We start from the raw sequence: 23,162 nt of genomic DNA on the forward strand, positions 1-23,162 counted from the left end.
GTGGCTCACGCCTGTAATCCCAGCACTTTGGGAGGCCAAGGCAGGCAGATCACCTCAGGTGGGGAGTTCGAGACCAGCCTGGCCAACATGTTGAAACCCTATCTCTACTAAAAATACAAAAATTAGCCAGGCATGTGGCACATGCCTGTAATCCCAGCTACTTAGGAGGCTGAGGCACAAGAATCACTTGAACCCGGGAGGCAGAGGTTGCAGAAAGCCAAAAGCGCACCACTGCACTCCACCCTGGGCGACAGAGTGAGACTCCTTCTCAAAAAAACAAAAACAAAACACAGAAAAGGTGCAGTAAAATCTGGTGTAAAAGATAAAAGATGGGCCGGGTGTGGTGGCTCAAGCCTGTAATCCCAGCACTTTGGGAGGCCAAGCAGGGTGGATCACCTGAGGTCAGGAGTTAGCGACCAGCCTGGCCAACATGATGAAACCCCATCTCTACTAAAAATACAAAAATTAACTGGGCGTGGTGGCGGGCGCCTGTAATCCCAGCTACTCAGGAGGCTGAGGCAGGAGAATTGCTTGAACCCAGGAGGCAGAGGTTGCAGTGAGCCGAGATCACACCGTTGCACTCCAGCCTGGGCAACAAGATCAAAACTCTGTCTTGGGAAAAAAAAAAGATAAAAGATGGCATAGCTGTATAGGGCATTTCCCAGGCATGGAGCTTGCGGGACTGGGAACTGCTCTGGGTGCGTCAGTGAGTGGTGAGTAACCGTAACGCTGTACACTTAAGCAACACTAGGTTTATAAAGAAATATTCTTCTTTCTTCAAGAATAAATTAACCTTAGTTTAACTTTTTTACTTTATCAACTTAAACACTTTTTGACTCTTGTAATAACACTTAGCTTAAAACGCAAATACATTGTACAGCTGCACAAAAATATTTTCTTCATATCCTTATTCTATGAGCTTTTTTCCAATTAAAGTCTTTTTTGGGGCTGGGTGCAGTGGCTTATGCCTGCTTATCTCAGCATTTTGGGAGGCCAAGGTGGGCAGATCACTTGAGGTCAAGAGTTTGAGACCATGACCTCGAAACCCCAACTGTACTAAAAATATAAAAATTGGCCGGACATGGTGGCGGGCGCCCGTAATCCCAGCTACTAGGGAGGCTGAGGCAGGAGAATCTCTTGAACCCGGGAGGAGGAGATGGCAGTGAGCTGAGATCGTGCCACTGCACTCCAGTCTGGGCAGCAATGCGAGACTCCCTCTCAAAGAAAACAAAAACAAAAACTTTTTTTTTTTACTTCTTAAACTTTTTTGTCTAAAACAATAAAAATATAGCAAATACATAAACCAGTAACACAGTCATTTCTTTCATTAAAAAGTACTATAGGCTGGGTGCAGTGGCTCACGCCTGTAATCCCAACACATTGGGAGGCCGAGGTGGGCAGATCACCTGAGGTCAGGAGTTCGAGACCAGCCTGGCCAACATGGTGAACCCTTCTCTCTACTAAAAATACAAAACTTAGCCGGGCATGGTGGCAGCCACCTGTAGTCCCCGCTACTCAGGAGGCTGAGGCCAGAGAATCACTTGAAGCCAGGAAGTGGAGGTTGCAGTGAGCCGAGATTGTGCCATTGCAATCCAGCCTGAGAGACAAGATCGAGACTCTGTCTCAAAAAAAAAAAAAAAAAAAAAAAAAAGGTACTATATACTGCATATAATTCTGTGTGATAGACTTCTTTATATGACTGGCAGTGCAGTGAGTGGCTCCACCAATGCCAGCCTCTCTTTCCCCTGCCCCACGTGGCTGGGCCTGCAGCCTGCTCGGCCTCCCCTCTCTCAGACCTGGGGAGCTGAGGGGATGAGGCAGAGACGGCCCAGGGGCAGAGCAGGGGGGTCGGGCATGGTGCACAGGCAGATTCTGCCTTTGCTACTTCCCACCTTTCTCTCTGTGACCCTGACCTCCCTTCTCCCCTGTCCCAGGACCTCTGGGCACTGACACTATCCTGGCCAGGCCCCAGCATCTCACCCAGGCAGCCCAGCTACAGCCATCTGTCCCTCTTGCCCTCCATCCCTGTTCCTGTGTCTCTTCCTCCTGAACACAACCTGAGGGCCTCACAAATATTTAGTTACATGAACAAAGCTGGCCGGGTACGGTGGCTCATGCCTGTAATCCCAGCACTTTGGGAGGCCAAGGTGGGCGGATCACAAGGAAGAGATTGAGACCATCCTGGCCAACATGGTGAAACCCCGTCTCCACTAAAAATACAAAAATTCGCTGGGCATGGTGGCGTGCACCTGTAGTCCCAGCTACTCGGAAGGCTGAGGCAGGAGAATTGCTTGAACCCGGGAGGCGGAGGTTGCAGTGAGCTGAGATCGCACCACTGCACTCCAGCCTGGCAACAGAGCAAGACTCTGTCTCAAAAATAAAATAAATAAATAAATAAATGTATTAATCCATTGCTTTAACATTTTGAAATTTATTTTGGTTTCTGTTCAACAAAACAAAACTACATTGGGATGGCATTTACAGAAGCTCAGAAAACATTATGCACTGGAAAATACTTCTCATTAGACCACAACAAGCTTTAAAAAAATAAAATTAAGTAATTATAGTTAAGTTACAAAAAACTGAAAATATAAAACGTTGTGGAAACAGTGGCCATCTATTAACTGGGAAAACACAAAAGAAGAGAAACAATTTCAACCGTTAATCTATCGAACATGAAGTCTGGTGAATTAAAGGAATATCTATCGGAGAGTGAGGGGCTAGCTTACTGGCAGTTTGACATACTATACAGCTTAGACCCAAACCCTTCACAAAGGAGACTCTAAGTTTACATCTGACTTGCAGAACTAGCCGAGTTGAGTCACTGTTAGCTCTGGATATATCGTTAAATTAAACCTCAAAATCTCTCCCCAGGACCCTTGCTCAAGCAAGTCATGCCAAACCCAACCTTCCTAACAGTGGTTTTCAGAAAATGGCCTGCAGAAGCACAGGGTCTGGTGCCTCACACAGTTTCCTCCACGCTGCAATGCTCTAGTTCTCATCACGCCCACAGCATCTGGCATCAGATTACCCTGTACAATCAAGGGCCATAGAAGTCGCCAGCAGGGAAATTCCAGAGGTTTAGAATTCTATCAGCACAAGTGTCACTGGAAGCCATCATGGGGGGACTATGTCAGAGCATATGTAACTAGCTGTCAGGTCTTTCCCCGTTGCCTCAACCTTTCTACACGGACTGGCCTTCAACTTGCCCTGAGTCCAGAAGTAGACTCTTTCAGCAACTCTATTCAGGAATCTGCAGCAGGAAAACTGCTTCCTCTATTAACATCTATGACTGAAGCACAGATTTGTCTAATAGAAATCACCCTTCACCCAAAAGCTGGGCACAGAAAGGGAAGCCCTTAGCTGACTACAGGAGGTGCCTCTTGTGGCTGCACGTGCTTCTTACACACCACCCCCCAGCTTGAGCGATGCCTCAGCCAGCTCACCCTCATCCACACAATCTCTAGGAAACATGCTTCAAATATTCATCTTTGAAAAGACACCATGCAGAAAATAAGTTTTCCTTTGATGTGCAGTATTTTCTTCAGTGCTATTTCTTTTTTTTTTTTTTTGAGACGGAGTCTCGCTCTATTGGCAGGTTGGAGTGCAGTGGCATGATCTCGGCTCACTGCAACCTCTGCCTCCCGGATTCAAGCAATTCTCCTGCCTCAGCCTATCTAGTGGCTGGGACTACAGGTGCACGTCACCATGCCCGGCTAAGTTTTGTATTTTTATAACAGACGGGGTTTCACCATGTTGGCCAGGATGGTCTCGATCTCTTGACCTCATGTTCTGCCCGCCTCGGCCTCCCAAAGTGCTGGGATTACAGGGGTGAGCCACTGCACCCGGCCTTTCTTCAGTGCAATTTCTAAAGAGAAACTTAAATCCTGTTGTATTCTTTCAACACAAGCAATGATACTTCTCAGAGTCTACTCAAAAGCTCAGCTCTGTGGACTCCGTGACAAAATGTACGCGTCCACTGCCGACCCTTTTGGTTTCTGAAACCAACCTTTCTTCCTGTTCTCCTCTTTAAGAGCAAACCCCAACATGTATAAGGTCATAGCAAGTGGTAGCCAGGAAAAGCTGTGGGACCCCTCATTTAAGTCACATCCATATGGCATGGAGAAAGAAAACCTCTCTGCCAGAAGGAACTGAACTCTGGAAGTCCTAAGGAAGGTCACCATGCTCAGCAGATAGGAAAGCATTGCCAAGGGCTGTCCCTCAAGAGCTTAGTTTTCTTAGGGAGACCAGAAAGACATCAGATCCTGACTGCTCTGTTTTGCTGAAGTTTAAAATGAGTGGCATGATGAAGAGCTAGTGAAGCTAAGGGAAAGAGTCGACCATGTGGGGTGGGGTAGTGAGGAAGGTGTACGAGGAAACGAACTGGGCCCTGAAGAAACAGGCAGATTGGGGAAGGCAGGAGAAAGAAGAGAAGGGAGAGAAACCTAACCAAAGAACCATGGGAAGCTGGAAAGTCGAGGGCACAGCCAGAATAAAGGCACAGATGGGCACCCCACAGGAGGGGCCTTGGCCAGGTTGAGATGCAGAGAAAGACAGGCAGGAGGGTGTCAATCTGTAGCATCCTGAACCCCAAAAGGTCTGTAACTGGATTCTCTAAGCCTTGAGAAGTTCAGACCAAAGCTTCAGACCAGGGAAAATATTTTGGAAAGATCAGTCTTTCCAAGATTGAGCTCCTTTCCAAGAAACTGGACAGGAAACGCGATAAATGTGGATCTGAAAAAACAAAATCCAAGAAAGAAGCAAAATGGGTTGGGGGTGTGCAACAAGAGAAGCAAGGAAAATGGAAAGACTGTAGCTAAGGATCTTTTATTAAAAAAAAAATGGATAGGACTTTGGTAATGAGAGAGAAAAACGGCAAAAGTCTGCAGTTAGGAATTCAGGTGACTGAAGACTGTCCTGGACAGTTGGGAGGGGCAGGTCGATGGGCAGAAGAGAGAAATTCCTTTCAGTGACAACCAAGCTGAACTATTCGATACCAGCAGGACTGGGTTCTTTAGGAACTAAGCCAAGGCAAAGACTTGGGAATCACTCACTCCGAGGATGAAGAATGGGTGAATGGCTGAGGAGACAGTCAAAGGAATAGAGAGGCCCGGCTTTGAGGGCCTCTTCCTCACCAGCACAAGATACGGCAAAGGACCATTTGTCAGAGACACCAAGAAAGGGGAATTTCCATCTGGATGGTCAATAGTGTCCAGTTCTATCAGGGACAAGACTAAGCTTTGAGAAAAAGCCATGGATTTGGTGATCTGATAACTGGTAACCTTTAGAAAAGCTTAGTTGACAGACAGAGACCGAAGTGAGTTAGTAAAAGTCATGAAGAGAATGAATGGCAACTTAACGGAAGCAACATACCGGAGAAGTTGAGCAGTGGGATGAATAACAAATAGGACAAATGGGAACAGAAAAATCTGGGTACATATGAAGGTGGAAGGAAAGGAGCTGGTACAGATGCGCACAACCAGAAAACATGAGGAGGGGAAAGGCAGAGAAAAGGGAGGCAGGCAGGGAGAGAGAAGTGAAATAGCCACAGTCTTAGGGGATGCTAGAGGAGCCTAAAAGATTCCTCAGGTTGGTGCGAGGTATTACAAGACTGACGCATCAGTACAGAGAATGACCCAAGAAGGGTAGGAGTTCATTCCTTACCTTCATAAAGTAGGCTACCCGCCAAGAATGAAAATGTCAACTCAAAGCTATGGGCTGTTTTAAGCAAGGTGGAAGATAATATAAGAAGCATGGTCCTTTCTTCAGACTTACTGCCTTGACAGCACAGAATTCATCTTATTTCCCTCATCTCCCAAGTTATTTTTATTTCCCTGAGATCAGCTCAGAAACAACTCTCTTTAGGCTCTCTACAATGTGGTAAAGCATGACTAGAAGAGATAAACCTTCAAACAATAGTGTGGTCCAAGACACTACCCTCACTTATCCCAGTGGAACCCATGGAATTTCTTCATTTGTGTTAACTCCTGACATGGCATGGAAGAAGAATTTTTATCAAATACCCTTGGCATCTTATAGCAGATTAAAGGACCATTAAATACACTGAGGTAAAAATGGGCAGAGAGTATAGTTTCTATTAATAAATCTAAGTCTATTTTGTCTGTTTTAGGCAACAAAGGCAAAATGGACTTTGTGGGAAATGTATCTCATAAAAGCCCTTTGGAAAAACTGCAGACCAAAACCAAAACCCTCCTTCATGTTTTCTCGCATGAAACATGAACTTGCCCTATTTCAAAAAGTTCCTACTGAGTGTGATTGTGTGAAAGATCACACTACTTCAAATCATATTTATTTTAAAAATCTGTGATGGGACAGTGGCCTCACTGCCAGGAAGCCCAAGTTCTGTTTTATGCTCAGTACAACCAAGTGGAAGTTGATTCACTTTGTCTCAAGCTACATAAAATAATCAGAAAATCAAGAAGATCTCATGCTAGACAGGTTAGACTTGCACCCAAAAAAGCATTTTTTTTTAACCTGCTGTTTTGGTTTGCCGCTAAAGTCTTTGAAGAGAATTATGTATTCAAAGTAGCTCTTTGCCCATCGGCATTTCCCCATCTTCTATGTCTTTTGTAGGGCACATCCCCCCAAAGTAAGAGGCCTTAGTAGAAAAGCACTTCTACATGCAGTTTTCCCCTAGGTCTGCAGAGAGAAACAGTGCAGAGTGCAATGCCACAGTCAAGGACCAACTTTCCTACAGCGCCCGGGCCCCAGGGAGGATGGTCAGCAGCACAGCCTGTCCAGGCTGGGATCTCCCTTTGGTCATAGCCGTGTTTCCATATGCCCCTCCACTCACACTCAGAGGAGGAATGGATGGAAGCCACCAGCATAAATAAAGGGAGCACAGAAGAACGATGTCACCAAAGTGCAGGTGCAAAGCCCAAAGCAGCCCCCTACCTCCACCAGCCCAGACCCACCACTAAATCCTAGAGGAGGGTATCTCTTAGGTCACAGTACTTTTTTCTTCATTTCTTTTGATTTAGAAACAAATCAGCAGGGAGGACAAGGTTCTCAAGGACAAAAAAATCAAAGCTGAAACGAGAGCAGCACAATCCATTGGTGACGTTCATCTTTTCCCAGAGGAATATACCATTCTGTTAGGACTTTGGGGGGAAAAAAAGATCTTTTAGGAGGTGCAGGGAAAACATTCAGAATTAAGACATACTGACCCACCACACAAAATGATTTTTAAAGTTTGAAATGAAACCTTACACTAGAAAGATATACACTTGATGGAGAGAGAGGAATCCTGGCTTCTGCTTCATACTGTTCTGAACTGTTGTGAATTATTTACATGTGTTTTTTGTTGGTGGTTTTTTTTTTTTTGAGACGGAGTCTTGCTCTGTCACCCAGGCTAGAGTGCAGTGGCGTGATCTTGGCTCACTGCAACCTCTGCCTCTGAAGTTCAAGCAATTCTCCCACCTCGGCCTCCTCAGTAGTAGCTGGGATTATCATGCTCAGCTAATTTTTGTATTTTTAGTACAGATGGGGTTTCACCATGTTGGCCAGACTGATCTCGAACTCCTGACCTCAGGTGATCTGTCTGCCTTGGCCTCCCAAACTGCTGGGATTACAGGCGTGAACCACTATGCCCAGCCACGTGTATTTTTTTTAAAATCATAAGCCGGGCACGGTGGCTCACGCCTGTAATCCCAGCACTCTGGGAGGCTGAGGTGGGTGGATCGCTTGAGGTCAGGAGTTCAAGACCAGCCTGACCAAAAGGGTGAAACCCCGTCTCTATTAAAAATCTAAAAATTAGCTGGGCGTGGTGGTGGGCACCTGTAATCCCAGCTACTCGGGAGGCTGAGGCGGGAGAATTGCTTGAACCCAGGTGGTGGAGGTTGCAGTGAGCCAAGATTGCGCCACTGCACTCCAGCCTGGACGACAGAGCGAGACTCCGTCTCAAAAACAAATAAACAAAAATCATAAAAGGGGGAAATCCTTAAAGTCAATTATCTGAAAAGGTAGTAGTCCAGAGCTAAATTGTAAAGCTAGCCTACTGGACTAGTTCGCAAAGATGTTCTGAGCTCAGTGGCTCCTTCTGTAGCTAATATTGAGTTGTACAAGAGAATCGTGTTCCCTGTAGGAAGTCTGGGAATAATTCAGAGTTGGGCCACCAATGGTTCTTTGTCAATGTCCTGCCTGTTGCTATGCTGAAAGCAAAAGGAAGGGTGCATGCTGGTGGCAATGCAGTGAGAGTACAGTCTTCTTGCTTAGACAGCTTGCCTTTAGAGAGACCCTTGCTCAGCTCTGCTGCCATGGGGTGGAAGGAGGGCTTATCTGTCTAACAGAGGAATGGATTGGCTGTACTCAGGAACTCCAGCCTACAGTGCTTAAGCCAGGCTGATGTGGGGAGTTGGAGGCCTATGTGCTTCCGGGCTAGTGTTTCCAGGGAGCATAGTCTAGCACTTTATCACATAAAGTGTGGATCCAGCGGCATTTGGTTTCACCTGGGAACTTCCTAAGAATGTAGACACAGGCCGGGCATGGTGGCTCATGCCTGTAATCCCAGCACTTTGGGAGGTTGAGGCAGGCAGATCACCTGAGGTTGGGAGTTTGAGACCAGCCTGACCAACATGGAGAAACCCTGTCTCTACTAAAAATACAAAATTAGCTGGACGTGGTGGTGGCACCTGTAAAATCCAGCTACTCGGGAGGCTGAGGCAGGAGAATCGCTTGAACCCAGGAAGCAGAGGTTGTAGTGAGCCGAGATTGCACCATTGTACTCCAGCCTGGGCAACAAGAGCGAAACTCCGCCTCCAAAAAAAAAAAAAAAAGAATGTAGAAATATTGGCTGCACCTCACATCTAATGAATCAGATAATGCTTTTTATCAAAATTCCCCAAGGTGATTCAAATGCCTGTTAAAGTTTATGGAGCGCTGGTAGAATGCAGAAAGCTGCCATCAGGTCCTGAGTTTGCTACTAACTTGCAGTAGAAACTTAGCGAGAAAAAAAAAAAAAAACAGTGTTTCTGCGTGGGCCTATTTCCTCATCTGTCAAGGGAGGTAGCTGCTGTAGAGTATTCGAAGGTCTCTGCTAGCTCTAACGTCATAGATATGTGTATCTAGATGTTTCTAGTTTGTTGTCTAGAAAGGGCGAATGCAACAGCAACAGCACCCCCAGAATCGGCCACTGCTGCCTCAAGGCAAATGCAAGCCCACTACTGGGTCCATCTGATGTTGCCTATCCCTCCTAGCCCTCCCGTGGACCTGGCTCCTCCTTCCTTACCTTCTGGTCCAAACGCTGGTAGTCACTGGCCTTTGGCCGCCGGGTGACTTTAGATCTTTTTCCTTCCAGGACAAAAGCAATGATCTGAGGAAAGGAAAAAGAAAATGATTAACAGGTGGCTCTGTAATGACATAGTTCAGTCTCTGAAATCAGAGGTAGTCACCTGGTAGCATATTTGTTAATGACCCTGACTGTAGAAAGAGCAGTACACTCACAGAGGTCTATTTAAACTATAACCATTTTAAGAAAGACAGAGCCTAATTACATCAGAATCCTCTGTATTGCTTAATATGAAATAACAAATAGAAGGCTGTCTGAGCTCTAGCGTGTGGGAGGAAGTCTGTCTGATTTATTCAAAGGTACACAGTCAAAGATCTATCAACTCCTTCCTAGAGATATCTAGGATAGGACATTCCTTAAAAAAAAAAAATCAGAATCAGAATTTCCTATCTACAAATGTACTCTTTCACCCCACGCTGCTACATCAACTATACTCTTTGTCACTCTCATTTCATGACCAAGGTTACCCTGCATAATGGACACTTGGACGTAGAATAAGAAATACACTTTTTTTTTCTTTGAGGCAAGGTCTCACTTTGTCACCCAGGCGGGAGTGCAATGGTGTGATCATGGCTCACTGAAGCCTCGGCCTCCCACAGTCAAGCCATCCTCCCACTTCAGCCTCCTGAGTAGCTGGGACCACACACGTCCACCACCATGTCTGGCTAATTTTTTTATTATATGTAGAGACGAGGTCTTGTTATGTTGGCCAGGCTGGTCTCGAACTCCTGGGCTCAAGCGATCCTCCTGCCTCGGCCTCCCAAAGTGCTGGGATTAGAGGCATGAGCCACTGCACCCAGCCAGGAATGCACATTTTTACTAAAGGTCTTCCCCTCTATTCTTTATAGCCACAGGCCTTATGGCCAGAAGTGCACTCTCCAAATTTAAGCAGGTTACAGAAACTAGCTTCTAAATTTTGGGGGCTCAATATGAAATGCAATCATTTTGTCATTAGAGTGGTTGCTAATAAACAGACCAAACCCGGCTGAAAAAGTAACAGGTGTACGTGTCTGTGCAATTTCTGGGCCTTCTTCTAATTATTATTAACTGCAGAAGTCCCTGGGCTCTTTGCTGCTGGTATCGAAGGCGGAGTAATTGAAACCATTCTTTGTGCCACTGCTGATAGAAGAGAGAATGTTGGGAAAGGAAGCTAGAAATTATATATCGTCTCAAGAATGGAAATAGGATGGAAGGTACGTGCTTTAACTGTCAAGTACTCAGGTCCTCTGAGGCTGTGAAGGGCCTAAGTGCAAAGTTATGGGAGGAGATTCCAAGTCAGGTCAGATCCTAATAATGTCCTAACTTGGCTCCTAATGCAGTAGCAGAGGACACTCAGAGTAAACAGGTGACAGGATGAAAACACGACTCACAAAACAACAGTAAAGAGGCCTAATAGGGCCTGAGGAAAAAACTGAAGTTTGTTTTAAAGTCCCCAGTGCTCACGGGCATCTAGTGACGGGATACCCACCCACACCCAAGCTTCCAGGGTGCTGGAAACCCCACTCCCCTCCGGAAGGCCGCTGTCGACTTACCTTCCGCTTGTTGTGATGAGCGATATAGAGGACAGCCACAAGAATGGCTGCAGTCACCAGATATGCAAAGAAGTGGCTGCTCTCCGCGCTGGCATTTCCAGAACCGTTCGGATAAAGGTCATCCTTCTCGCTACCCGTGGAATCCGAAAGTGTCCCTTCACGGTTCTCACTGGAGGCAGAACCGGACATCTTTTCTTTCTCTTCTTTGGGCGGTGAGCCCTCCTCGGGTCCTGTATCATCATCTTCAGCCTCTTTGGGCTCCACATCCTCAGTAGGCTCTGAAGACTTAACTTCCTCCTGCGGGGGAGAAATGAGGTCAGTTTCCTTCCCAGATTCGGTTTTGAAAGCATGAGGAGAAAGCTTCCCTTTGTCAGCAAGCTGGTTTGTGTCAGCCTTGGGGAGCTCCTTGTTATCAGAAGGGTTGGAAATGGGCTTGGAATGGTCTTTCCGGGAAGGCTGCTCTGGAACCACCTTGTTAGGGCCGTCTTTTGGGGTCTGCTCCTCTGCACCCGACTTGCTAGGCCCGTCTATTGGGCCCTGCTCCTCTGCACCGGACTTGTTAGAGCCGTCTTTTGGAGTCTGCTTCTCCGCACCCGACTTGTTAGGGACGTCTTTTGGGGTCTGATCCTCCGCACCCGACTTGCTGGAGCCGTCTTTTGGGGTCTGGCCGTCCGCACCCGACTTATTAGGGGCATCTTTTGTGGTCTGCGCCTCCGAACCTGACTTGCTAGGGCTGTCTTTTTGGGTCTTTGCCTCCGCACCCGACTTGTTGAGGCTCTCTTCTGGGGTCTGCGCCTCCGCACCCGATTTGCCAGTGCTGTCTTTTGGAGTCTGCGGCTCCGGATCCGACTTACTAGTGCTGTCTTTTGTGGTCTGCGCCTCCGAACCCGACTTGCTAGTGCTGTCTTTTTGGGTCTTTGCCTCTGCACCCGACTTGTTGGGGCTGTCTTTTTGGGTCTTTGCCTCCGCACCCGACTTGTTGGGGCTGTCTTCTGGGGTCTGCGCCTCCGCACTCGACTTGCTAGGGCTGTCTTTTGGAGTCTGCGGCTCCGGATCAGACTTGCTAGGGCTGCCTTTTGGAGTCTGCGGCTCCGGATCCGACTTGGTAGAGCCTCCAGGCCGTTGGCTCAAGCTGGGGTGGGTGGAGACGTTTTCTGTAGAAGGCCGTACTCCAGCTTCTTCCTGCTTGACACTTCCGGTGCCCAAGAGCGGCGCGGCTCCTGAAATAGAAAAACGAGTTAGCACCGGAGAAGGGCAGGTGGGAAGAAGGAACTCCTCAGAACTGGAAGAGCTCTGGAGCAGCGGGGGAATGGGGATTGGGGGGTGGGGCGGGAGACGATGGCGAGCGGAGAGGTGGGTCGGGCAGGGAAGAAGCGAACCTAGAGGTGACCTGCCCAGGTGAGAATGCGGGATCTGGGGGCAAGAGTGGGATGCGGGATGGAGGGTCTTACCCGCCGCTGCGACGCTGAAGAGGACCAAGGCAACCACGAACCGCATCCTGCTCGGATAGCGCTTCCGCCCTCTAACGCTCTCGCGAGATCCGCGCGCGGGGCACCTCTCCAGTCCCGCCCCTGCTGCGCGCGTCTCTCCGTCTCCCGCTGCCGCCAAGACGAAGGGTGGGATTTAGGCGGCACCTGCTGATGTCTGCGCTCGCCTTCCGCTGCTTCGCTTACGGTCGCCGAGTGGAAGGCGAGCCTCTTCTTCCTGGTTTCTCGTCTCCACCACAGCCACAACAGTCTGGCCTTCCGTTTTTCGTCCCCTCCGCCTCGTGCTTCCGAGAACTTACTGGCAGAGCTGGAGCTCTCTCGCCTCTCGCACTGGCCGCGGAAGTGAGGTCACTAGGGGCAGGCGCCTCTTGGCCACCACCATCCTGTGCTTGCGTTTCTATGCTCTGCTTTTTTCGTGGTTCCCTCCTGGCAGTACACAAACGTACTGTGCTCTGGTCTCTCACACGTGGGAACAAATCCATCCGATCACCTGCAAAGCGTTGCCTTCGCATCCTGGCCCTCCTTCTTCCCGACTCCACGGAGACGGTGTCCTTCGAGGTCGCCAAACATCTTTTCCAAAAAGTGCATCCTTTTTCTGATCGTAAAAGTACAGAAGCAGAAAACAAAACCTGACTCCTACCCTTCCAGGATAATCACTATTAATGTTTTAGTGTATTGTCTGCCCTCTAAACATTTGATGTTTTTGAATAGATAATACATTATAATGTTTCAGAAATGAAAACCGGGTTTTAAAGTAAACAGAATTTAGAAAAGTCTTCCTACTCCACAGGTCACCGCTTACATTAGTTTATTATGTTTCCATTTAGTTTTGTAAAAAAAAAAAAAAAAGGACTCTTTCCCTTCTTAATTAGTGTATTTCTCTTTTCTATGCATATTTATTTTCTCCCCATATTGGGATAATCAGGTAAATGGTTTTGTATCTCACCGTTTACAGTTACTGTTATGTTTATACATTAAATGTTTGAAATCACTTTATGAACGATTGCCAGGCTTGGTGCTTTGGAGACAGTGATTTAAGAAATGATAGGTCTTATATGAGATTACATCAAGTTAAAAAGCTTCTGCACAGCAAAGGAAACAGTGAAGAAACAACCTACATAACGGGAGAAACTATTCGCAAACTATCCATTTGACAAGGAATTAATAACTAGAATATATAAGAAACTCAAGGAAAAAATATAATTAAATGGGCACCCGCCGGAGCAACATGGTGAAACCCCATGTCTACCAAAAATACAAAAAATTAGCCAGTCATGGTGGCCTGTGCATGTAATCCCAGCTACTCGGAAGGCTGAGGATGGGAGGATTACTTGAGCCTGGGAGGTGGAGGTTGCAGTGAGTGAGCCAAAATCTTATCACTGCACTCCAGCCTAGGCAACCATCTCAAAAAAAGAAAAAGAAAAAAGAAAAACGGGCAAAAGACCTGCTGAATAGACATATCTCAAAAGATGACATACAAATGGCCAACATAGAAATGGTATATGAAAAAATGCTCACTATCACTAATCATCAGGGAAATGCAAATCCAAACCACAATAAGTGATCATCTCAGCCCCAGTTAGAATGGCTGTTATCAAAAGAAAAAAAAATACAAAATGGTGACAAGGATGAGAAGAAAAGGGAATGCTAATATCCTGTTGGTGGGAATGTAGATTAGTACAGCCATTATGGAAAACAGTATTGGCAGGGCATGGAGGCTCACAGCTGTAGTCCCAGCACCTTGGGAGGCTGAGGCAGGCAGATGGCTTGAGCCCAGGAGTTGGAGATCAGACTGGGCAACGTAGCAAGACTCTTGTCTCTATTTAAAAAAAAAGAAAAACAGCACAGAGTTTCTCAAAAACTAAAAATAGAACTGCCATATGATCCAGTATTCCCACTGCTGGGTATGTATCCAAAAGAAAGGAAATAAGTATGTCAAAGAGATATCTACTCCTGTAATCCCAGCACTTTGGGAGGCTGAGGCAGGGGGCTCACATGAGCCCAGAAGTTCCAGACCAGACTGGGCAGCATGGCAAGATCCCATCTCTGTTTTTTTTTTTTTTTTTTTTTTTTTTGAGACAGTGTCTTACTCTTTCACCCAGGCTTGAGTGCAGTGGCACCATCTCAGCTCACTGCAATCTCCATCTCCCGGGTTCTAGTGATCCCCCACCTCAGCCTTCCAAGTAGCTGAGACTAGTAGATCTCATGGAAGTAGAGGTGGTTACAAGAGGGTGGGAAGGGAAGAGGGGAGGGAAGATGAAGAGAAGTTGGTTAATGGGTACAAAAATACAGATACATAAAAAGAGTAAGTTCTGTAGTCAATAATACAGTAGGAAAATATAGTTAACAATAACATTGTATATTTTAAAAGAATTGTAATGTTCCCAATACAAAGAATAGATAAATATTTGAGTTGATGGATATCCCACTTACCCTGATTTGGTCATTACATATTGTATACCTGTATAAAAATACCACATGTACCCCATAAATATGTACAACTATATAAAAAAAATTTTTTTTGATGGAGTGCAATGGCGCATTCTCGGCTCAGTGCAACCTCTGCCTCCCGGGTTCAAGCGATTCTCCTGCCTCAGCCTCCCGAGTAGCTGGGACTACAGGCATGCGCCACCATACCCAGCTAATTTTGTATTTTTAGTAGAGATGGGGTTTCTCCATGTTAGTCAGGCTGGTCTTGAACTCCTGACCTCAGGGGATCCACCCTCCTCAGCCTCCCAAAGTACTGGGATTACAGGCATGAGCCACCGCGCCCGGCCCTATATCAAATTTTTAAGGTAGGTATTAACTTCATGGAGCATGCAATTTGGGGTACATAAATATTAAATATTTACATAAATGTGTGTGTGTGCATGCACATTCCAAGAACTGCCAGAAAGAAAATTATAGAAACTATGAGATCATTCGAGGAAGGGACCTTTAAGCTGAGGACCAAAGGATGTAGCTATGTCACAGGTGAAGATGAAGGGAAGAGGAGGATGAGCTTTCCTGGCTGAGTGTACAGCATGTATTAGGTTGGTGCAAAAGCAATTGCGTTTTTGCCATTTGACAAAAACAGCAATTACTTTTGCACCAACCTAATACAATGGCCTGCAGACAGGTGGGGACCTGGTATTTTGTGTAAGTCTAAAGACTATGATTGTCAGATGATAGAGAACAAGGAGAAAGGCAGGAAAGAGGCTGGAGCAGAGCCAGGTTAAAGAACAAATGACCTGAGAATTGTCTAGAACATGAATCTACTAAGCACAAAAAGTACAACAGAAAATAAGGCAGTTAACTTTGTGGGTTTTGTTTTGTATTGTTTTGAGATGGAGTCTCCCTCTGTTACCCAGGCTGGAGTGCGTGATCTCAGCTCATTGCAGCCTCTGCCTCCCAGGTTCAGATGATTCTCCTGCCTCAGACTACTGCGTAGCTGAGATTACAGGCACCCACCATCACGCCCGGCTAATTTTTGTATTTTTAGTAGAGACGGGGTTTCACCATGTTGACCAGGCTGGTCTCAAACTCCTGACCTCAAGTGATCCACCCACCTCGGCCTCCGAAAGTGCTGAGATTACAGGCGTGAGCCACTGTGTCCAGCCATATGCCAGTTAACTTTGATTGAAATGTAAACTAGTCCTACTCCTGCCAGAAAGAACTATAGCTGCCACAGGAAATAACTCCTCTGTAGTCTACTGAGAGCAATATTTGGCTTACATGATATGCAGTTCTAGTCAGTTAGAATTCTTCAGAATTTCAAAGAATAGTACCCATAGTGGTATATAATTTTCAGGAACAAGTGCTTTATTTATTTATTTATTTATTTATTTATTTATTTATTTATTTTGAGACAGGGTCTCACTCTGTGGCCCAGGCTGGATATTTTTTAATTTAAAAAACAATTAATATGTTCTTAATATGTTTCTCTGGTCGTAAGAAAATGTCTCTCAAACATACACTCATTACTGAAGAGAAAATAAGAATCACAGGAAGTGAGAAATCTTTTGCCAAACTATTTAGAACCTTGACTCCACTTAGGGTAAAAGAAATGAACTGGTAAATTAATTTGTTTCTAAAAGAAAACTCTGGCCAGGTGCAGTGGCTCACGCCTGTAATCCCAGCACTTTGGTTGGGAGGCCAAGGCTGGCTGATTGTTTGAGCCCACGAGTTCAAGACCACCCTGGGCAACATGGTGAAACCCCGTCTCTACGAATAATTTTAAAAATTAGCTGGGCATGGTGTGCACCTACAGTCCCAGGAGCACTGAGATGGGAGAATTGCTTGAGCGTTGTAGATGGAGGCTGTAGTGAACTGTGATCAGGTTACTGCACTCCAGCCTTGGCAACAAAGTGAGACTCTGTCCCAAAACATGGAAAAAAAAAAAAAGAAAGAAAGGAGAGGAGAGGGGAGGGCGAGGGGAGGGGAGGGGAGGGGAAAAGAGAAAAGAAAAAATAAAAGAAAGAAAAGAAAAAATTCTGGCTGGGTGTGGTGGCTCAAGCCTGTAATTCCAGCACTTTGGGAGGCCAAGGCAGGCGGATCGTTTGAGGTCAGGAGTTCAAGACCAGCATGACCTACATGGTGAAAGCCCGTCTCTACTAAAAATACAGAAAATTTAGCTGGGCATGGTGGTGCATGCCTGTAATCTCAGCTACTCAGGAGGCTGAGGCAGGAGAATCACTTGAACTTGGGAGGCAGAGGTTGCGGTCAGCTGAGACTGCACCACTGCACTCCAGCTTAGGCGACAGAGCAAGACTCTCTCAAAAAAAAGGAAAAGAAAATTATTTCTACCTCCCCTAAATAAATGTTTGACTAACATTTAAAGGTATTGGCTTATCAAGGGTATGTGTGTCTGGTGAGGGAACAGTAAATTATTAAGCCTGAACTGGTGTCCAAATTACTAGACAATAGAGGAAAGGAGTCCAAATCATGCAGAACTCGTGGGGCATGTTCAGGGTTTTATATTTTAACAATAATGATATTGCTAGAGTTTTAAGTAGGGGAAAGATAGAATCAGAATTGGGATTTTTTTAAAGACAGTCAAATTTAGCAATGGGGTGTTATATATTAATACCAAGTGTAGTGATACTAATGTTAATAAGTTCTGATAACCCAATACCATCAGACCAGCTAAGGGTTGGGAATTTTTATTGTTTTAATTTATTTTTTATTTTATTTTATTTTTGTTTTTGAGATGGAGTCTCATTCTGTCGCCCAGGCGGGAGTGCAGTGGTACACTCTTGGCTCACTGCAACCTCCGCCTCTCGGGTTCAAGCAGTTCTCCTGTTTCAGTCTCCCGAGTAGCTGGGATTAGAGGTGCCCACCACCATGCCCAGCTAATTTTTGTATTTTAGTAGAGGCAGAGTTTCACCATGTTGGCCAGGCTGGTCTCAAAATCCTAACCTCAAGTGATCCACCCACCTCGGCCTCCCAAAGTGTTGGGATTACAGGCATGAGCCACCGGACTCAGCCAAATTTTTAAATATTACTCTGGTTGTAGCATGAAGAACTTGAGTGGGGAGGGAGGAGTGAATTTAAGAGTTAAGAGACTGATGCAATAGTCCAAGTAAGACTAGTATAGGGACAGTGGGAATGGAGGGAAGTAATTGGACTCAAGATAAATCTGAAGGTAATACTAATAGGCCTTGAAGATGGACTGGGTGTGGGGGAAAGGAGTGACGGTGAAGATGGTGTGGTGGTGTCCTTTCCCTGAGGGAAGGAACACTAATGGAGAAGCAAGTCTGATGGGGATGGGGCATAGAAAATGAATTTGCTTATGATTAATTGCTCTTCTGTGTACTGTGGACCATGAGACAGCCAGGTGAAAATAATCTAGTTGGAAATGTAATCATGGAGTTCAAAGGTATGTATAGGAACAATTTTTCTAACTAAGTATTGTTCAAAACAGGATTGTTAATGGTTTCATAAAAAGTAATCTATTAGTTGATCATAATTGTGACAGTTCTCTTACTGTTGGACATCCGTATCATTTTTAGCTTTCTATTGTTAGTAAATATTGTTAAGTACTGGTTAGGTGCCTTTTAAGATAAGACAAATGCTTAGAAAGATTAAGTAGCCCTGGTAGAGTGGCTCATGTCTGTAATCCCAGCACTTTGGGAGGCCAAGACAAGAGGATCCCTTGAAGCCAGGAGTTTTGAGACCAGCCTGGTCAACAAATTGAGACCCTGTCTCAATTTAAAAAATTTAAAAATTAGTCTGGCTTGAGACCAGGAGTTAGAGATTACAGTGAGCTATGATCTCTGCATTCCAGCCTGGGTGACTGAGTGAGAACCAATCTCTAAAGAAAAGAAAGAAAGAAAGATTCAGCAATTCTATTATTTTGCCAAAGCTTTGATAGCAGTGAGTATTATTAATCTGCCAAACAGCTGGGAGAAATATAGTCCTTAAGTGTTATTCTTTAATACTTATTGCACAAGTAATTCACATGACCTTGGACGATCTACTTAATTACTTTAAATATTTATTATTATTATTATGTTGAGACAGGGTCTCACTCTGATGCCCAGGCTGGAGTGCAGTGGTGTGATCTTGGCACACCGCAACCTCTATGTCCTGGATTTGAGCAATTCTCGTGCCTCAGCCTCCCGAGTAGCTGGGACTACAGGTGTGTGCTGCCACACCCAGCTAATTTTTGTATTTTTAGTAGAGACAGGGTTTCACCATGTTGGCCAGGCTGGTCTCAAACTCCTGACCTCAAGTGATCCGCCCACCTTGGCCTCCCAAAGTGCTGAGATTACAGGTGTATGCCACCACGCCCAGCCTGTTTCTTCATTATGAAATGGAAATTAAAATGTTAAGAATTAGATTATTCATGTAAAATATAGTGTTTAACACTATATGTAGCATATAATGCTCTAAAATTATTATTGTAATACGTTCATTGTAGAAAAATTATAAAACAAAGATAAACCAAAATAAGAAAGATATTTCTTTTTTTTTTCTTTTTTTTTTGAGACCAACCATAGCTCACCATAGCCTTGACCTCCCAGGCTCAAGTAATCCTCCCACCTCAGCCTCCCAAGTAGCTGGGACTACAGGTGCATGCCACCACACCTAGCTAATTTTTAAACTTTTTGTAAAGACAGGCTATTGCCCAGGCTGGTCTTGAACTATGTTGCCCAGGCTGGTCTTGAACTCCTGGGCTCAAGCAATCCTCCCACCTCAGCTTCCTAAAGTGCTGCAATTACACATATGAGCCACCACACCTGGCCAGAAAAATATTCTTAATCCAGAGCTATTATCATGAATATTTTGTTGGTCCTCCTTTCCTATAGTAATATGTGCATATGATTGTTAACCAAAAATAAAGCAAGTTATAAACCCATATGTTGGCCGGGCACAGTGGCTCATACCTGTAATCCCAGCACTTTGGGAGGCTGAGGCAGCGGATCACTTGAGGTCAGGAGATCGAGACCAGCATGGCCAACATGGTGAAACCCCGTCTCTGCTAAAAATACAAAAATTAGCCGGGCATGGTGGCGGATGCCTGTAATCCCAGCTACTCGGGAGGCTGAGACACAAGAAGTGCTTGAACCCAGGGGGCAGAGGCTGCAGTGAGCTGAGATCCTGCCACTGCCCTCCAGCCTGGGCAACAGAGTGAGATTCTATCTAAAAAAAAAAAAAACAAAACAGGCTGGGCACGGTGACTCACACCTGTAATCCCAGCACTTTGGGAGGCCAAGGTGGGAGGATCACGAGGTCAGGAGTTCAAGACCAGCCTGGCCAAAATAGTGAAACCGCATCTCTACTAAAAATACAGAAATTAGCCGGGCATGGGCGCGCACCTGTAGCCCCAGCTACTTGGGAGGCTGAGGCAGGAGAATAACTTGAACCCAGGAGGTGGAGGTTGCAGTGAGCCATGATCTCGCCACTATACTCCAGCTTAGGCAACAGAGTGAGACTTCATCTCAAAAAGAAAAAAAACAAACAAAAAAAACTTTATGTAAAATGTTTGCCTTGCAGGCCTCTTTGTGGCCTTTAGCGCTATACCTAGTCAGGTCACTTATCTTCTGGAACACTATCTCCTTGTTTTCCATTGTTTATTTTCTCCACATCCTTTGAGATCAACATACAGAAATCAACTATATTTCTATACCTTTGCAATGGACAATCTGAAAATGAAATAAGAAATAATTGCATTTATGAATAGTATAAAAAATCCATAGAAATAAATTTAACAAAAGAATTGCAAAATTTGCATTGTGAAAACTACAAAACGTTGAAAGAAATTAAAGACCTAAAGAAATGGAAAGATAGCCTATATTCATGGATTGGAAGACAGAATTTTGTTAACATGGCTATGATCCCCAAATTGGTCTACACCCAGTCTCTATTAAACACAGTCTCTATTAAGATTCCAGCTGGCTTGGTGCAGAATCGACAAGCAGATTCCACAAGACATATGGAAATGCAAGAGGCATAGAAAAGCAAAAACAGACTTGGAAAAGAACAAAGCTGAAGAATTCACACTTCCCAGTTTCAAAACTCACCAAAAAGCTGGAGTAATTAGGGCGGTGTGCTACTGGCAAAAAGACATAAAGAGAAACATCTCTGTTAACTACCTCAAGAGGTCAGTGTCACAATTTAGCGCTGGACCACTAGCTTCTCAGATAATTGGCCTTAAGGAGTTTCCCTTCTTCATTATAACTTTTCTTTCAATTTGGGGGGAATAAAAACTACATGTAAATAATGCAAAATAATACAGAACAGTGTGAAGCAGAGTCAGGATTCCCATCTCTCCATCAAGTGTATTTCTTTCTAATGTATGTTTGATTTCTAACTGACTTTAAAAATCATTTTGTGGGGCCAGGCAGGATGGCTCACACTTGTAATCCCAGCACTTAGGGGGGTCCGCAGGTAGGAGGATTGCTTGAGCCCAGGAGTTTGAGATCAGCCTGGGAAACATAGCAAGACCCCATCTCTACACACACACACACACACACACACACACACACACAAATTAGGCATGTGGCTCTTGCCTGCTGTCCCAGGTATTTGGGAGGCTGAGGTGGGAGGATTGTTTGCGCCCAGGAGGTCAAGGCTGCAGTGACCTGTGATTGCACCACTGCACTCCAGCCTGAGAGAAGAGCAAGACTTTATCTCAAAATAATAAATTATTATTATTATTTCGTGTGATTTTAATTAATTGCTGTTTCTGTGGTGGTGGATAAGTATGTAGTTTTTTTTGGTTTTTTTTTGAGATGGAATCTCACTCTGTTGCCCAGGCTGGAATGCAACGGTGGGATCTTGGCTCACTGCAGCCTCCATCCCCTGGGTTTAAGCGATTCTCCTGCCTCAGCGTCCCGTGTAGCTGTGATTACAGGCGCTCGCCACCACACTCAGCTACGTTTTATATTTTTAGTAGAGACGAGGTTTTGCCATGTTGGCCAGGCTGGCCTCGAACTCCTGACCTCAGGATGATTGGCCGCCTTGGCCTCCCAAAATGCTGAGATTACAGGCGTGAGCCACTACTCCTGCTTCACAAACTCCATTTCGCCTTTGGCAGAGGACATGTTTTCTTTCTTCATGCCCTCTGGATATGATAGAGGTACCCAAGCTTCTCCTGGCTACCACTTGCTCTGACCTTATACATGTTGGGTTTTGCTCTTAAAGAGGACAGCAGGAAGAAAGGTTGGTTGCAGAAACCAAGAGGGTTGGCAGTGGATGTGTAGACTTTGTCACGTAGTCCACAGAGCTCAGCTTTTGAACCTCTGAGAAGTTTCATTTCTTCTGCAGAAAGAGTACAATTGAGTTCAAGTTTGCCTTTAGAATTGCACTGAATAAAATACTGCACACTAAAGGAAAGCTTATTTTCTGCATGGTTGTCTTTTCAAAGACAATATTCAAAGCATGTTTCCTAGAGATTGTGTGGATGAGGGTGAGCTGGCTGAGGCATCACTCAAGCTAGGGGTGGTGTGTAAGAAGCACGAGGAGCCACAAGAGGCACCTCCTATAGTCAGCTAAGGGCTTCCCTTTCTGCGCCCAGCTTTTGGGTGAAGAGTGATTTTTTTTTTTTTTTTTTTTTTTTTTGAGACGGAGTTTCGCTCTTGCCCAGGCTGGAGCGCAACAGCACGATCTCAGCTCACCACAACCTCCCTGGTTCAAGCGATTCTCCAGCCTCAGCCTCCCGAGTAGCTGGGACTACAGGCATGCACCATCACGCCCGGCTAATTTTGCATTTTTAGTAGAGACAGGGTTTCTCCACATTGTTCGGGCTGGTCTTGAACTCCCGACTTCAGGTGATCCGCCTGCCTGGGCTCCCAAAGTGCTAGGATTCACAGGCGTGAGCCACTGCGCCCGGTGAAGGGTGATTTCTATTAGACGAATCTGTGCTTCAGTCATGGAGTAATAGAGGAACTTGTTTTCCTGCTATAGATTCCTGAGTAGAATTGCTGTAAGAGTCCACTTCTGGACTCAGGGCAAGTCGAAGACCAGTCTGTGTAGAAAGGCTGAGGCAACTGGGAAAGACCTGACAGCTAGTTACATATATTCTGACATAGTCCCCCCATAATGGCTTTTAGTGACACATGTGCTGATAGAATTCTAAACCTCTAGAATTCCCCTGCTGGTGATGCTGGTGTCTTCTCTTGTGCTTGACTATACAGGGTAACCTGATGCAGAATGCTGCAAGTGTGTTGAGAGCTAAAACACTGTGAAAACTCTTGCTAGGAAGGTTGGGCTTGGCGTGACTTGCTCCAGTAGGAATCCTGGGTAGAGATTTTTAGCTTTAATTAAACGGTACATCCAGAGCCAAGGGTGACTCTCAACTCAGGTAGTTCTACAGGTCAGATGTGAATTTACCAAATCTCCCGATTTGTTTAT

The 23,162-nt window shown here is 45.4% G+C and overlaps 1 protein-coding gene across 6 annotated transcripts; it reads right to left on the bottom strand.

The window, feature by feature from the left end:
- Nucleotides 1–2,411: 2,411 nt before the first annotated feature.
- On the bottom strand, nt 2,412–13,916 carry TGOLN2 (trans-golgi network protein 2). Of its 6 annotated transcripts, XM_055241230.2 has the most exons (6): nt 12,291–13,916; nt 11,913–12,059; nt 11,311–11,870; nt 10,840–11,136; nt 9,248–9,331; nt 2,412–7,121 (listed from the first exon to the last, which is right to left on the bottom strand). In XM_055241230.2, exons 1-6 carry the CDS (start codon nt 12,334–12,336, stop codon nt 7,116–7,118), a joined length of 1,140 nt encoding a protein of 379 aa, XP_055097205.1. In that variant the 5' UTR covers nt 12,337–13,916; the 3' UTR covers nt 2,412–7,115. The 6 variants fall into 6 exon arrangements, with proteins under 6 accessions (XP_055097205.1, XP_055097204.1, XP_055097202.1 ...); XM_055241229.2 differs by having other exon boundaries at nt 10,840–11,870; XM_055241227.2 differs by having other exon boundaries at nt 2,412–7,141; nt 10,840–11,870.
- Between the last annotated feature and the right edge of the window lie 9,246 nt (nt 13,917–23,162).

This window comes from Symphalangus syndactylus, chromosome 14, assembly GCF_028878055.3.
Source record: "Symphalangus syndactylus isolate Jambi chromosome 14, NHGRI_mSymSyn1-v2.1_pri, whole genome shotgun sequence".
Lineage (NCBI taxonomy): Eukaryota > Metazoa > Chordata > Mammalia > Primates > Hylobatidae > Symphalangus > Symphalangus syndactylus.

Bases quoted from the DNA above. Each gene is read 5' to 3' on its own strand.
- TGOLN2 (XM_055241226.2), bottom strand. From the start codon at position 12,336: ATGCGGTTCGTGGTTGCCTTGGTCCTCTTCAGCGTCGCAGCGGCGG. The intron at 11,871-11,912 runs GCAGCCCTAGCA...AGACTCCAAAAG, and splicing joins GGAGCCGCAGACTCCAAAAG to ACAGCCCTAGCAAGTCGAGT. The intron at 9,332-10,839 runs GTAAGTCGACAG...TCCTTTCCTCAG, and splicing joins CTCATCACAACAAGCGGAAG to ATCATTGCTTTTGTCCTGGA.